General features: G+C 42.9%; 1 protein-coding gene across 2 annotated transcripts in view; it reads left to right on the forward strand.

Moving 5' to 3' along the window:
- Nucleotides 1-15,161, forward strand: part of ezh1 (enhancer of zeste 1 polycomb repressive complex 2 subunit) — a 19,579-nt gene extending 4,418 nt beyond the window's left edge. For both annotated transcript variants that reach the window (XM_084072420.1, XM_084072419.1), the window contains 16 exons: nt 726-843; nt 2,031-2,255; nt 3,108-3,210; nt 3,987-4,150; nt 4,335-4,426; nt 4,566-4,746; nt 6,498-6,682; nt 9,062-9,153; nt 9,443-9,471; nt 9,576-9,701; nt 11,209-11,387; nt 11,513-11,608; nt 12,178-12,259; nt 12,352-12,432; nt 12,546-12,630; nt 13,464-15,161. In XM_084072420.1, coding sequence (XP_083928546.1) covers nt 726-843; nt 2,031-2,255; nt 3,108-3,210; nt 3,987-4,150; nt 4,335-4,426; nt 4,566-4,746; nt 6,498-6,682; nt 9,062-9,153; nt 9,443-9,471; nt 9,576-9,701; nt 11,209-11,387; nt 11,513-11,608; nt 12,178-12,259; nt 12,352-12,432; nt 12,546-12,630; nt 13,464-13,524 — 1,899 coding nt within the window. In that variant the 3' untranslated portion in view covers nt 13,525-15,161. The remainder of the gene's footprint in view (nt 1-725; nt 844-2,030; nt 2,256-3,107; nt 3,211-3,986; nt 4,151-4,334; nt 4,427-4,565; nt 4,747-6,497; nt 6,683-9,061; nt 9,154-9,442; nt 9,472-9,575; nt 9,702-11,208; nt 11,388-11,512; nt 11,609-12,177; nt 12,260-12,351; nt 12,433-12,545; nt 12,631-13,463) is intronic.
- The last annotated feature ends 640 nt before the right edge of the window (nt 15,162-15,801 follow it).

Raw genomic sequence — 15,801 nt, forward strand, 5'->3', positions numbered from 1 at the left:
CTACACCAGATCACTTCGCTGACAATAGCCGATCTACAAGCTTGTAAATCAGCTATCTTTGCAGATTGTTTGCCTATTATTACATGCCCATAATAGTGACGCGAGGGTTTAAGTCGTGAAATGCAATTTTTTTAAGACACTTGTGACATTTATTCACAATGGACAATTAAGAGACAGACAAAGGTGAGTTTATAGTGGCTGGGTGACATGCAAACAGGTCCTTAAGCCAAACTGGAACCCATGACATTGTGGTAATGTGGTCAGTGTATTAAGTGGTTGACTCACCAGGATGCTGCTGAAAAAGAAAATAGGCTACTGTATGTAATGGTATAATTACTGTGTTGCTACAAATTTGAGTTAAGCTGAAATCTGGGAACTCCTGGCCAATTTGTAATGAAATAATGCAATAACATTAGTTATGGAATTGTATATTATTCATAGCAACAGTAGCTTACCATACCTGTGTTCAGCCCTTTCAAACATTTCAATAGCAGTACAGAACATGGACTCCAACCATGCCACTTGGTATTATGTCACCTGACTCCATGGTCCAAATGGATAAAAGTAATATATATTGATGGAGAAACTTTAACCTTGTCCAATGGCCCTGAAATGAAATCCTAAACATCAAATCATACATTGAGACGCACACACACACACACACATGCGCGCACATGCACACTCACACACCTGCTCACACACTCCATCTCCATCTGTTCCTGCAGGTGGAGGATGAGACGTTCCTTCACAACATCCCCTACATGGGTGACGAGGTTCTGGAGCAGGACGAAGCCTTCCTGGAGGAACTCATTGACAACTACGACGGTGTCCATGGAGACAGAGGTGTGTGTGTTTCTCAAGAGGCAACCCCCCTTAGGTGTAATTGAAGCTCACTTCCGGTTTCTTGTTCAGCCTGCTGTTCCTATTAATGGCCCAGCAGATGTTGCTATTCCACCTTCTACCATTTGCAAAACTTTACACTTGATTTTATTACCTTAGTAAACCTTTTCATAAACACTTTATGTTTTCAATCGCTACTTTAAAGTCTTTTTTAAATCATCATGATATGCTTTAGTAAATGATGGTCCCGTTAATTCAAAAATGAATGATAAAGTAGGGTATGTTTCTAGGGTTTCTACTGGTTCTACCGAGTGAAGACCCGCCCTCTCTGCGGTTGCAGCCAATAGCATTCATTTCCGGTTGCATTTCGCACCGGATATATAGAGATGGTGGATTTGAAATCGCTGAAAATAGGCTTCATTTACGGTCTATAGAAACCAATGACGTCACTTTGTCCATATTTTTTTACGGTCAATGGTGTGGCTGCATGCCAGGTGCTGTGACACTCAACATGCTGCGTTGATGTCTCAATTATTTCTGACCTGCGCTGGTTGCACATGCTGATCATTGTGGTACATGTCACTGCAGCATGAATAACTAACTAACATTAGTAACTAACTTTTCCTGGCCAAGGCACACCATTTGGCAAGTCAAAATCTAAGGCACACCCATATCCATAGGACAAATAGCAGATCTACAAGCTCACAATGTGTCACGACGATGTGACACATTGTGTGCAAAAAGTACTGATATAGTAAATTAAATAGAAAAATCATAATTGTTTGTATATTTGTGTATATTGCAATAATAATGTGTTGTCACAAAATCCCAAATCACACCTGGACATTCATGGCACACCAGTGTGCCTCTGCATCCTGTTTGGGAACCATTGAGTTAGATCTTAGTTGGATGTTGACTTGACGTCATTCTCTCACATGCCCTCCAGTCCTGGGAGGGAGGTAGAGAAAAAATAAACGCATTGTTGTCTGGGGCAGTGGTTTGCAAAGTGGGTTTTTTGAAAAGGCGTAAAAAATTGACACAAATATACTCTTATGGGGATCCATGGCTCTAAATCTTTTCGGATGGGGTCCGCTGCCAAATACATTTGGAGGTCCTTGACATGAAAATGTTTGAGAACCACTGGTCTGGGGGATGACGCGTTGTCAGCTGTTTTTTTCTGTGTGTCCCAGGTGGGGGGTTCATCAACGATGAGATCTTTAAGGAGCTGGTGGAGGCTCTGAGCCAGTACTCGGACCAGGAGGATGAGGACGAGGACGAGGCGGAGGAAGAGCCTGGACAGGAGGAAGCGGAGAAGAAAGACGAGGAGAGGGTGATGAGGTCGTCGGACGGCTCGGAGGAGACCAAAGTGGGGCCCATAGCCTTCTTCAAAAGGAAGAGGAGGAGTACTAATGAAGGTGCGTTGTAACAGCTGGTGTGTTGTACTGTAGCTGCGGGTGGATATAAAAGGGATCTTTGATGCTGTATGTGTGTGTAGATTCCTGCACTATTTCTGCAAGAGAACTGGTCAAAGTTTGAATGTCATCGTCACTGGTCTCCATGTTACACTGTGCTGGTGCCAGGAGGTTACCCTGGCTGTCACAGACCACAGCAGCGTTGGCACGGGCATTGTTTACTTTAGGTCCCTGTGTCCCAGTTTGGGGACAGTGTGTGAGGGAACCTGTTTGTCCATGACACTGATATGGCCCGGCTCTAATTACAGAACCTATTGACCTGTTGCAGCAATGCTTTATGGGAAACTAGGCCGTATACAACACTCACACAACAAGTAAAGAGTGAGAGACATGTGCAACCTTGGGACTCAGCTATTGTCAGGATTATGCCGGATTTATACTTAGACGTGAGCCAGTGTCGCACATTGAAAATAACAATCTATAAGCTCACAATGTGTCGTACCGCACCATGTTGTATGCTTGTACATCAGCTATTTTTGAGCGTGACACTGGTGGGCAATAAGTCAAAATCAGGCTTTACACTAGTAAAGGATACTATGTACAGTCCAACGATGATCTTTACAGTATTTGTGTACCCAAATATTCATAGTGACATTATACATCCAGACATCATACTGATGAGATTTCAGGACCGGCTACAACATGCACAGATAGTCAACTGGCATGGAGCATTATGGGAAACAGCTCACACTTGTGAATCAGGAATAAACACCTGCTGCTTGGAGAAGATTGAATGACCTGGATAACTAACTCTCATTGTTCACTGTCTTTTCTTTCTGTCTCCGTCAACCACAGTGAGGGATTTGTCCAGCAGTAAGAAGATCCCACACGATAAGATATTTACAGCTATCGCCTCAATGTTCCCCTACAAGGGCACCATGGAGGAACTGAAGGAGAAGTAAGAGAAGTGCAGTGGAACTGGGCATCTATGTGCATGCTGAAGGGACTGTTGCTTAGTATTCACCATGGAGACATGAGCTCTTGGGGAGAAAGTAATAATGCTCACTCAAAGGGAGCAGTGGCATCAGCATCTGAAAGAGCTATTGACAACCTCTTCCAAATTCCCCCTCAAATGAACACACTGAAAGTCAAAGGAGAGTTCTTTACAGTTTCCATTTCTCACACCTCCAGGTGCATACTTAATATAACAGGGACTTTTTTTTAAATGTACAGAGCTCTCAGAGAGGAACATGTGTAGCATTATTCAGCTGGGTATCATCCATTAAATAATGATAGAATATGTTGTGGGTCCGAATGCGTAAAGGCATCACAAGGTATAAGTAGAAAATATAATGAACTCAGTGGAAGGACACCCCACAACACCCAGTAAGAAAATATCTAACTTCGGTTTTTGTGTGTTTATTTTGTGAATCCTTACAGTTTGCAGTATACTGTACGTAATAATCATTTTATAAAAGTGAAATGGCACTCAAATCCACTCCGCTTTGTGGCGCGCCTAAGATCCCCTAGCTGTGACAATAATTCATGATATGCGTTCATTCAAAATCCTGAGGAAGACTTTTGTTGAAACGTTCGTTTCCTGGACCTTTTAGTAATTATTTGCATCGTGGCTAAGAGTTGTGCGGCCTCATCCTTCTCAACAATAATTCATGATACAGCATGGGTTCTCATGCCATATTGCTTCATTGCGACCACTCTGCCACCACTCCACAGATACAAGAACCTCCTGGAGCCCCCCAGCCCGGTGAAGTTGCCTCCCCTCTGCACCCCCAACATGGACGGACCCTTTGCCAAGTCTGTGCAACGAGAGCAGGCATTGCACTCCTTCCACACGCTCTTCTGCAGACGTTGCTTCAAATACGACTGCTTCCTCCACCGTAATCACTCCTCCGTCAATTGATTTCTCTTTCATTAGTATCCCCCCCCATTGGGTGTGGTTTTATTTAACTTCTCTCCATTCCTCCTCTTAACGTCCTACTGTATTTGTTTTTCCTGGTTTCGGATATTGTTACTTTATTGTACTGTTGCATAATGAAAGAATGTCTCTTTCTGTTACTGAAGCTTTCCACGCCACCCCCAATGTTTACAAAAGGAAGAGCAAAGAAATCCGCATAGAGACCGAACCCTGTGGCCTGGACTGTTTCCTGCTGCAGGTGTGCACCAAGCCCCTCGTTTACCAAATGCTGTTTCATTCTTGTTTTCTAGTCACTGTAGCGCTCATTAATGCGTCGTTTTTCTTTTCAATGGTTCTTTAATTTCTTTACCGGTCCTTCTTGTATTTCTCCTCTGAAGAAAGGAGCTAAAGAGTTAGCAGATCGGAGTATGTTACGATCCCAGAGGTCTCGCCGGAGGCGGAGACAACCCCGCCCCCCAAGCTCCAGTTGCTCTGGACCATCAGGTTCTGCTGAGGATGCAGGCAAGGAGGATGGAGGCAAGGAGGGTGACAGCGACCACGAGACCGCCTCCTCCTCAGGTAGGCGAACGAATCTTGTTTTGCTATTATTGGCTTCCAAAACATTTGGGAGGGCCTAGTATTTGACAAATGAATAACACCATCAATTATGAACACAACATCCAATCAACCCCAAATTCTAATTACATTTTGAGGGACCACTAGAGTGCAAAGAAAGTTGAACAATGCAGTATGTAAAAGGTAAGTATGTAGAAATACTATTTTTCCCCACGGATTCCTCTGGTCACAACGGCTGCAACACACAACGTGTGATGGGGCAACCACACTTTGCTATTTCTCAAAATTACCTAGTTCACGGTCCAGCAAAACAGTATCTGATTGAATTTTAGGTGAGGTCAGTTGCTCAATCTTGATAAATTTCACAGCCGCACAATAGCTGGTTTACTGTTAATATTTCTTAACAGTTGCTACGTGGCTGCCACTTTCCATATCCGTCGACAAATACATGTTCATTGAAACGGTCAAGGATAACACATCTCCATTGTGGTGTATCTACCGTAAGTTAGAATCATGATAAATGTCTGTACTCTCTCCTCTATGCATGCAGTACAGCTGTATATATCAGTCTGTACTGCATATTTATTTGAGTGTGTCAGTGTATGACTAAGTAGTGGATGCATCATTTACAGTAAACCTCCACCGCATCTGTTATAATGGCATAAACTCAAATAACTGACTAGAGCACTTCAGAAAAGAGAAATTTGGCTGTAGATGACAGTTTGAAAACACTTTCTGAGCTTGACTTTGTTTCTGCTCCTCCGTCTCAGCTCACCATTCGCTCCCACCCTCCAAACAAAATAAGCCAACCATCAGTTTAGCAGGCTCCAGCCCCAAAACAAACATTCCCTTCCCTCAGGCCCTCCTTTGAGCTTCGTTTCTTTCTTTTGACATCCTCGTGTGGAGAGCAGAGGGAGAGGGAAATAAGAGCACTCTCCTGTGGCTGTTTATCCCCTTCTTCCTCTCTCCCCCTTCTGTTATGTTCTTTGTACCAAACAGGCCTCACTGTAAGTCGCTACAGACCCCCCAATTAGAAAACTGCTGACATTTGGTCAGTGACTCAGCAGAACCTCTTCCTTGTAAGGAAAACAGATTGCTGAACACACGTATAGAAGCATTCTCAGGACAGAACCGTGTCGCAATACAGCAGTGCTGCATTTCATCCTGTTGCCAAGCAACATTCACTGATCTGCCTTGAACAGTGGGTGTATGAACGCAAGTGTCAAATATCCGTCAAGCTAACGTGAACTTCCAATGGCCCTGTGTGAGCGCGTGCGTGCGTGTGCGCCGTGCGTGCGTCTACTTGCGAGGGACAGATGTCCTCACAAGTATAGTAGAATTTGAGAAATAGACTTTGTGAGGACAATTTAGCTGGTCCTCACAAGATAAATGCTTGCTTTATGGTTAAAAAATATTTGGGGAGTTAGTCTTAAAATAAGAAAATATTCTTGAGGTTAAGTTTTAAGGGTTGTGGTTGGAGTTATTCCTGATTTATACTTACATGTTTTGTGCTGAAAATAGAAGATCTACTAGCTCACAATGTGTCACATTGCGACACTTTGTGAGCTTGTAGATCAGCTATATGATTAAAAATGCGGTAAAAAAAGAAAAAAATGCATTAATAATTTCCTCAAAAGTATAGTAAGGACGTGTGTGTGTGTGTGTGTGTGTGTGTGTGTGTGTGTGTGTGTGTGTGTGTGTGTGTGTGTGTGTGTGTGTGTGTGTGTGTGTGTGTGTGTGTGTGTGCATGACAGAGGAGACCTCGCGCAGTCAGACTCCCACTAAGCTGCGTCCAGTGGAGGAAGAGGCCGAGCAGCAGGCTGAAGTCCTGGTCCAGTGGAGTGGAGCTGAGCAGTCTCTGTTCAGGGTGCTGATTGGTACCTACTACAACAACTTCTGCTCCATCGCTCGCCTCATCGGCACCAAGAGCTGTAAAGAGGTGATTGTCTTTCTACGGGCTGTTCCCTTTGCCCACTGTAAGCAGATGATACCAAAATGTTACATTGAGGACTTGTATTGCCAAATATTCGTTGCTGTCCGGCAGGAAGCAGCTAACTCCATTTTGACGCTTTTGAATTTTCTTCCATAAATCAGGGCCATTGAACACCCTTTACGTCTGTGTGTTAAAAAATATATTGAACCAATGAAAAGCATTAAAAAGCGCTTCTGACAAAACCAGCTAACTCCATTGGATCCTTAAATCAGATCCTAAACCAGCGAAGTCCACCGGAGTTAGCTGGTTTAGCTGACTCCAGGCTCCACCCCATTTTGAACTCCAACCTCATTGTGAGCTTGGAGGTCCGTTCAGCTGTTCTTATCAATGATGAACAAAACCTCCTAACTACACTTTTTTTCATTTCCTGAAAAATGAACATTTTGGAGTTAGCTGGTTCCTGCCGGACAGCAGAGATATACAGTATACTGTATATAAGACACATTTAACAATATGTAAATATCGATTAACCCGCAAATCCCCATTTATGGACTACGCTGATGTCATCAATATGACGTCATATATTGGCCTAGATTTTTAGGCATGCATGACACAGAACTCCATATGGGCATTAAAGGGACACAGACACAGGCACGCTTCACCAACTTGCATCGTTCTCGTATTGCATCGTTCCCGAGTAGGCCGGTGCCCAACAACGGTCTAGTATTTAAAAATGCATAGAATATAATATGTGAACAAGAAGTAGTGGGATTGAGCCTGGTGACAGTGTGCACAAGAAATCAGAAATTTCAGATCCCCGCCGTAAAAGAAAATGTTAAAGGCAAATTAAACAACAGCTGTTGTACTTTTCCAAGTGAAATGTTGAATGCCATAATAATAACATTTATTTTCCTAAAACTGACACGTAATGTTTTAGCTATGAAGTTTACAAATTCACACCATACCTGTTTTGCCAAAATGTGGCGTCTTCTTTGCGTCAGTGCGAGTGTCGCAACGCATGCATCCGTTGCCTGTGGTTTTTATGGTGTGAGTAATTGGAGTGACTACAGGCAGAACGGCATGTGGCACTATAAATTAAGATACTTACCAGATGTTACGTGTTTCCCACTCCCTCATGATACACACATATGTCTTGGCCTGGGACGGTCCCTGTGGAGTTCGAAACCCCTGTCCTTACGTCAAGTGAACGTCACATGGATGTTGTATGGGCAGGAGAATTAGAGGAAACATATTACAGCCACGCAATCTCAAATTACAACTCAGAACTTCTTTAGATGTCATTGCTGTTGACCAGAACCCTTGTATCTCCGTATTTAAACTTTTTCTGTTTTTATGTAAATTAATGCCCTACTTTGTCGTACAAGAGTCACGCAAAAGTAACGAAAATGGTTGATCTACAGCTCAGAACACGCTATTTTGGCTGACCTGTGGGTTTTATGAATATTCAAACAATGAAAAGTATTAACAAGAGCTTGTGACTAAATAATAACGACATTGGATCTATCTAAACAAAGTTTTTTTTTAATCTTTAATTTCCTGAAAAGTAATGGTTTTGGACATTTCCACCCGACAGCAACGATTTGCACGGACAGAATGCACATTATGAGACCCGTCCATAAGGCAGACAACATGGCAGTGCTGCATACACACGATAAGGCCAGATTTCTCCTTTAACATTCTAGCCATATTCCTCTCCCTCCGTGCGATGTGATTGGTCAGGACTCTGTTCCATGACTGGCAGAAGCCGGCTGTCCTTCACATGGCCGCGCCTTCTGTTTGACTGAGAGTGGAAATGCTGAAACCAGCTGCGGCGTTATGTGTCTGTGTGTCCCAGGAAAGAAGCCAAATCAGTTCTTTGGCAGACAGAAGTGGGCAGGGTGTGTGTGTGTGTGTGTGTGTGTGTGTGTGTGTGTGTGTGTGTGTGTGTGTGTGTGTGTGTGTGTGTGTGTGTGTGTGTGTGTGTGTGTGTGTGTGTGTGTGTGTGTGTGTGTGTGTGTGTGTGTGTGTGTGTGTGTGTGTGTGTGTGTGTGCGTGCGTGCGTGTGTGCGCGCACGTGCATGTGCGTGTGTGTGTTCCTCTGGCAGCAGCAGTGGAGTTTTGACAGGAGAGGTGGGGGCAGGATTTTCTATGTCACATCCTGCTGATGTGACAATACGTTACTCACTGACTACCGTTACATCACAGTTACAATTTACAATTACAGTTTAGACATTTACCAGACGCTCTTATTCAGAGCGACTTACAATAAACAAGGTTACTTTATATGTCACATGCTTTCCTCATAGGTATATGAATTTGTCTTCATAGGTATATGAATTTAGTATATGAATTTGTCTTCATAGGTATATGAATTTGTCTTCATAGGTATATGAATTTGCCTCAAAAGAAATCCTGAGCCATCATGTTCCTTTGGAGGGTGGAGGGGTCGCTCCCCAAAAGAAGAAAAGAAAGGGAAGGCAAGATTATTATAAACATATAAATAATTTATTCCACTCTAGCCCTCATCGTAGCATGATGTCAAAGTGGTGCAGAGAGCATTTTAGGACAATGGAATATCCACACACGCCTAATCCTCCATTAGCGGTTTATTTAGCAATATTTCAAACAGGGTCTTCTTCATGCTTTGTGGTTGAACGTTTGCTGAATAAACCACTCAAGGAGCAGTAATATTGTAGTTGTTTACAGCTGAGATAGACAGTAAGATTGATAACCTCTTCATCTGTTTTCTTCTTTCTGATGTGATAGATTATGGGCCAAGAATCAACTAAAGAGAGGTATGTTCACATAACATGTACTGCTATCCGGCCCTTTGAAATACCATGCACCTTATTGTGCCTTATCAAAAGACTTACGATTATTTCATGCACTACTGCTCCAGATAACTCATCCAATCAGGTGTACAACTACCAGCCATGTGACCACCCAGATCATCCATGTGACAGCTCCTGCCCGTGTGTGATGACCCAGAATTTCTGTGAGAAGTTCTGCCAGTGCGAGCACGAGTGTGAGTGTCACCTTTCACTCACTCACCTATGTCTCTCTCTCTTCCTCTCTTTATCTCTCTCTCTCTCTCTCTCTCTCTCTCTCTCTCTCTCTCTTTGTGTGTGTCTGTCTCGCTCTCTCTCTCTCTCTCTATCTCTCTCTCTCTCTCTCTCACTCACACTCACACTCACACTCCCACTCACACACACACACACACACACACACACACACACACACACACACACACACACACACACACACACACACACACACACACACACACTTTGAAGCACAGACAGTATAGTGTTACACAGTAACATCCTTAGTGTTGATTTAACTCTGAAGAGTGTACAAATGGAACAATGGAAGGTTTCATTTGTACACTAATAGGAGTTAAATTAACTAAATTAAATTAGGATTTTACTGTGTAGAGAGTCAGATGAACGTGTCAGTGGAAAGGTGATGTAGACGTTGTTTCCACTGAGAGCTCTGTCTCTCTCTCTGGACACCCAGCACTGTGTGTCGCCAGGCCACAATAGAGCGAGGCGGCAGAATGGAAAGTGATCCTGCTGCAGCGCTCTGACTGTGGTCACCCAGCACACAGAGAGACTGTCCTCTGGCAGAGAGAGTGGGCGTCTGTTTGACACAGAGGCACGTTCACAACGTGCCGAGGCATTCATCATGGCAAGAATGAGCCAGAACGCACTTTTAGAAATGGCCACATGGCGGAGGAATGCATTTTTGCCAGCGACAGGAAAGACTTCTTGCCAGCGACAGAGAAAGGGAGAGAGTTGAGGAGAATATTTTGGCCTAGATGGATATACCTTTTTAGTTTCTATTTAAAACATGAATCACCATCTCCTTCCCCGCCTTTTCCTCTTTTTCATGTCTTTTCCCGTAGCTGAGGAGAGCTAGAGCCAGACAGGAAGCAGCCCACGGTGTTACATGTGTGTGCACTAAAGACTTGGAGAGAAATCAAAGGGACGTGACAGGCTCCGTGCCCGAGATACAGCATCATCCACACCATTACTATGAGTCAGCCAGCTGTGGCTTAACAATGCTCCGTGATATACGCAGCCGCACGCACACCCACCAATACGGCACACAAACAGGCAAAGGGATTTGCAGTTATGATGGCAGAGAAGACAAATACTTCCTGTTGCCCTTGATATGGGCTATTTCGTCCACCGTGGTCTGCTGTAAAGGCAGTTAAGTTCTTGCTAGTTCTCTCCATCTATCTAACCAGAGGGCGTTGCGCTCTGTTCTGCAGAGCTGTATTTCAGCATAGCTGCCAGCAGAGGTCCCTGATTGATGATATTTCTCTGTGGTTTTCAGCCACTGAGCCTCTCTGTGTGCAAACTGCAATTGCAGTTAGAGAGAGAATTATTCATCCAAATCGTTTTCCGGGCTGCCAAGTCATCAGGAGTGTTATGTATCTGCGTTGCAGCATGTCATTTTAAAAGGCCACTGCCAGACTTCTCGGTACTCTATCTGTCTGAGTTATAATACTATGTATAATTGTTATCTAGGCCAGAACCGCTTCCCAGGGTGCAGGTGTAAGACTCAATGCAACACAAAGCAGTGTCCCTGCTATCTGGCTGTGAGGGAGTGTGACCCAGATCTGTGCATGACCTGCGGCGCTGCAGACCATTGGGAGAGCAAGATGGTCTCTTGTAAGAACTGCAGCATCCAGAGGGGACTTAAAAAGGTACAATAGGTCACTAAGACGCTTAAACGTCTTGTCCACGAGCAGCCTGTCTGAATCCTGCTCAAACTTCCTGTTTTGAGGACATTTCTTCTAACCTTATATACATCTGACCTACTGTATTTCAGCACCTCCTATTGGCACCCTCAGATGTCGCTGGCTGGGGCACCTTCATCAAAGAGGCAGTTCAAAAGAACGAGTTCATCTCAGAATACTGTGGAGAGGTATAAGTACATTTAGTCAACTCAAACCAGTTGGTCCTTGCTGCAGCGCATGATGGTGGATTGAAGTATTTATCTATTCTCAGGCCCAAGAATGGGTTAATTTTATTTTGTTCAACTGCTCTCAGGGCAATGCATGAATGCCACCACCTCATCCTTACCCTTACCTTAACCACACTACACCCATCCATGTGTAAACTGAACCATAATAACTGCTTAACATACAATTAATTAATCAAACCACCAAACCAATGTATAAACATAACCCTCTCTAACCCAATGGCTAGTGGGCAGGGCTAATCATTTCATGAACAGCACAACTAGAAACTTGCTATCGTACTTGACTCAAACCAGAAACCAGTGGTGACCAGTGTGTGTGAGCAGACTCCAGCATATTGCCACTTAGAAAATGTGGCAGCTGTGAACCTGGCACCTTTTTCCATTTTGCAACAGCTACTCGACCTTCTACACCAGTGGTTCTCAAACATTTGTGTGTGTGTGTGTGTGTGTGTGTGTGTGTGTGTGTGTGTGTGTGTGTGTGTGTGTGTGTGTGTGTGTGTGTGTGTGTGTAGTTAATCTCCCAGGATGAAGCCGATCGGCGTGGCAGGATCTATGATAAATACATGTCCAGCTTCCTTTTCAACTTGAACAATGGTAAGTGTTTCTCTCCCTTCCTCTATGATAATAACTGACCACATCTAGTAATACAGTAGATTTATTCATATGTCATCCGTGTAACTCAATAGATTTTGTTGTGGACGCCACGCGAAAAGGGAACAAAATACGCTTTGCAAACCATTCGGTGAATCCCAACTGTTACGCAAAGGGTAAGATACCACTTTGATACAATAATAGAAAGCTAGTACTGTATGTAGTAATAAACACACTTCATTTGAGCTGAGTAGATTGTTGTGGAATGGGTTTGCTGCTGTTCTTCTAGTGGTGATGGTGAATGGAGACCACCGCATTGGGATCTTTGCCAAACGGGCTATCCTTCCAGGAGAGGAGCTCTTCTTTGACTACAGGTAGGAAAATCGGAGCCTTAACATGCTTAACATGTTCAGAGGGTTTAGTTTACTCCCTAATACATCTGACTTCCTCTCAGCTTGAATCAGTCATCATTTATAGTCATCAGAGAAGAATGTGGTCCATTACTGTCTACAAATCATGTCAGTTTTAGTTGTATTGAACATTTCATGCAGGTGCAAACTCAATGCACTTCACATTAAAATACAACAATAGTAGCAAAATACACCAAAGTAGCAAAGATATACTAACCTCCCACCCACCCATCTACAGGAAGTATTTAAAATGCCACTCATCCACATTCAGATTAATGAAAATGGCATTTAATTTAATGAATAAATTCTGTTTTGTAGTGGGAGCCACTGAAATGTAGCATGGTTCCATACCATAGACCCCGCCCACTCTGAGTGGGCTGCCTCTTGGTCTGGAGTTGTAAATGTGAACCTAGGACTTCTCCGGTACAAAATGTATTGTCCAATGAGAGGCGGAGGTGGGCATGGGGATCCCTTAGGATTGGTTTAGGGAATTTCTAATCCCCTCCCCCTTGTAATCCCAGACACTGGAGCCAATGTCAGACTGAAGCTCCACGCAGCTTCAGTCTGATAATCAGGCTAACTGAAATGATCTGTTCAGTTCTTTTTGTCATGGTTAGCACTCTGTCTTCATCATTTTATATGAGCTGGAGAATTCCAACAATCTTTGTAGGTACTAGGTAGTCAAGCAAAGAGGTCATTATAATAACCTAACCTGTTGGCAATAGATCAGTGTACAGTATTTTTACAACGATGCATCATGACAACAATGCCTTCCGATTTATGTCTTCCTCTTACAGATACAGCCTAGCCGATGCTCTGAAATACGTTGGGATAGAGAGGGAGGTACTTGAGGGATGACTTAGCTCCACCTGTTACACTACAGTAACCCTTCCTGAACATCTCTGCCATCTGCTAAAGCTTCTGCCCCTCCCTATAGTCTGGCCTATGGGCATCTATGAACAGTTACTGACTTGGCCCGCGCTGCTGCACTTCCTAACATATAAAGTTCCACCCCTGTTGGTGGTACATATTACTGCTCTGCAAACATTGTTAACACCTCCTCAGAAAATCCTCATTGTATACTTTCATCCACCCCTATGCAGTACAGTAAAATCCTCAATATTAATTTTACTCTGAGAGTGTATAAGGCAGGAATAGAGTGCAAACCGCACTCTAGACTTAAGGCTTACCAAAAGTTACATTCAGGTGCAAGAGGCCAGCATCCTCAAATGAGAAAAGGCTCACACACTGACAAAAGGACGTTGAGGCTCTTTGGATGCAAAAATATATTTTTTTTAATTACGAGTGAAAAAGGTGAGCGGACGTTTCGGTCCTCAGACCATCAGAGGACCGAAACGTGTTATTTGTACACTCTCTGAGTTACAAATGGATAAATGAAAACACTGAGGCTTTAACTGTACAAAACCACCCGCCAAGCTTATGAATACTAAACAATTTTAGAATGGCAATAATCTACCTACTGTTTGTCAATATTGCTTATCAGACCCAAGAGAATCACACCAGTCTGTTTTTTGTTTTCATTCTGTCAAAGCAAAGAGGTACTGTGTGGTACTCTCTCAGTGGTTTAGTTACTGTATTTATAGCCAGGCTTCTGTTTTTTACCTCTCAGTATGTAACGCAAGCTTTTACATTGTACCTAACAGTGAAATACAGTGCATGTGTTTTCTCTTGGATGAACAGACCATTAAAACATGCCAAGAGTATTAGTTTCAGTCCAATGCCGCTCTATGGAATCACAGTATCACGTGATCCCTAAAGCCTAATTTAAAGATGTACGATCATGTTGCTCGCTTAAAATAAAGCAAATTTTCTTTTAAAAGCAACACAATGCATTATTTTCAGTGGGCAACACAGTCATACAACAAAACATAGATTAGGCTTTACTGTCCCTCAGAAGATGCCATCTTCTCGGCTCAACTGGCACTAGCCCTGGTTCTAGAGTTTCTGTATGCTCCAGTAAAGCTCTGTGTGTGAACCTGTACTGTGGCTAGCATCTACGCTAATGGTGAAATACTTTAACCGTGCATTTATGATATCAATGTTCTGCAACAACAACAAAAAAAAGAAATATATATAAATATATATATAATAACAGGCAACCGGACGAGAAACCGACTGACTGAATGTAAATTGTAGTTGGTGGTGGAGAGATCTCATTCCTCATTTTATTTTACAATTTAACCTGTGCCACTGGTACGCAAAGCAATGTACATTTACATCTAGCCTTTACCATCATGTTTACATGATCTTAAAGTCATTGAACTTCAAAGAAACTACACTATATATGAATGAGTCTTCTGTTCCTTTAATAAATCTTCTAAGTGCCAAATGATTCCACACAGAAGGTTGTTACAGTGTGGATGTGTTGTTTAAGAAGCAGAGCTGTGTTGAAGGTAACCATTGTAAGGTTATGAGCTTGGGAAATAGCTAAATTAAGCATTTGACCAAATATTAAAGTGCCCCACATAATCTGATTGGTTTTCATATGTCTTTTTTTGTTTTTTACTGCATCCAGGTCTTCTCTGTACTCAACCTTACATTTATCTAAACATGAAAAGTCCAATTTCACATGAGATCTTTTCTGAACAGAGATGAGTGAAACAAAAACAGTAATCTATTGTTATGTACAGTGTATGCCTATAGAAATAAATCTTTAACTTTATACATTACCCATGTCTCTGATATCATTGCGTGGGGTGGGGTGGGGGGACGGCTGAAAATCCATACACCTGATCGTGTCGCACATAGAAAATAGCCGATCCATAAGCTCACAACGTGTCACACCACAACGAGTTGTGAGCTTGGCGATCTGCTATTTCTGATGTGCAACACCGGCACGTCGCGACTAAAGAACTAACTAGGCCTTATTTTATACAGTAGATACCACAATGCAGCAGTGATTTCCTTCAAGCTTCTTTTATTGAAGTGACAATTTGGTTTTGCCTTGATTTACATAATAATGGTCATTTACAGTGAAATTATTACAAAACAAAACCAAGCACACCAAGGAAGAAGTAACGGAAAAGTCCTTAATGTTAGTGTGATCACAAACACAACTTATGACGTATAGTCATCAACCTGCTTGCTCCACCCTCATGGCCTGGTCTTCCTCCC

The sequence above is a fragment of the Gymnoscopelus microlampas genome (assembly GCF_963454915.1).
Source record: "Gymnoscopelus microlampas genome assembly, chromosome: 11".
Taxonomy (NCBI): domain Eukaryota; kingdom Metazoa; phylum Chordata; class Actinopteri; order Myctophiformes; family Myctophidae; genus Gymnoscopelus; species Gymnoscopelus microlampas.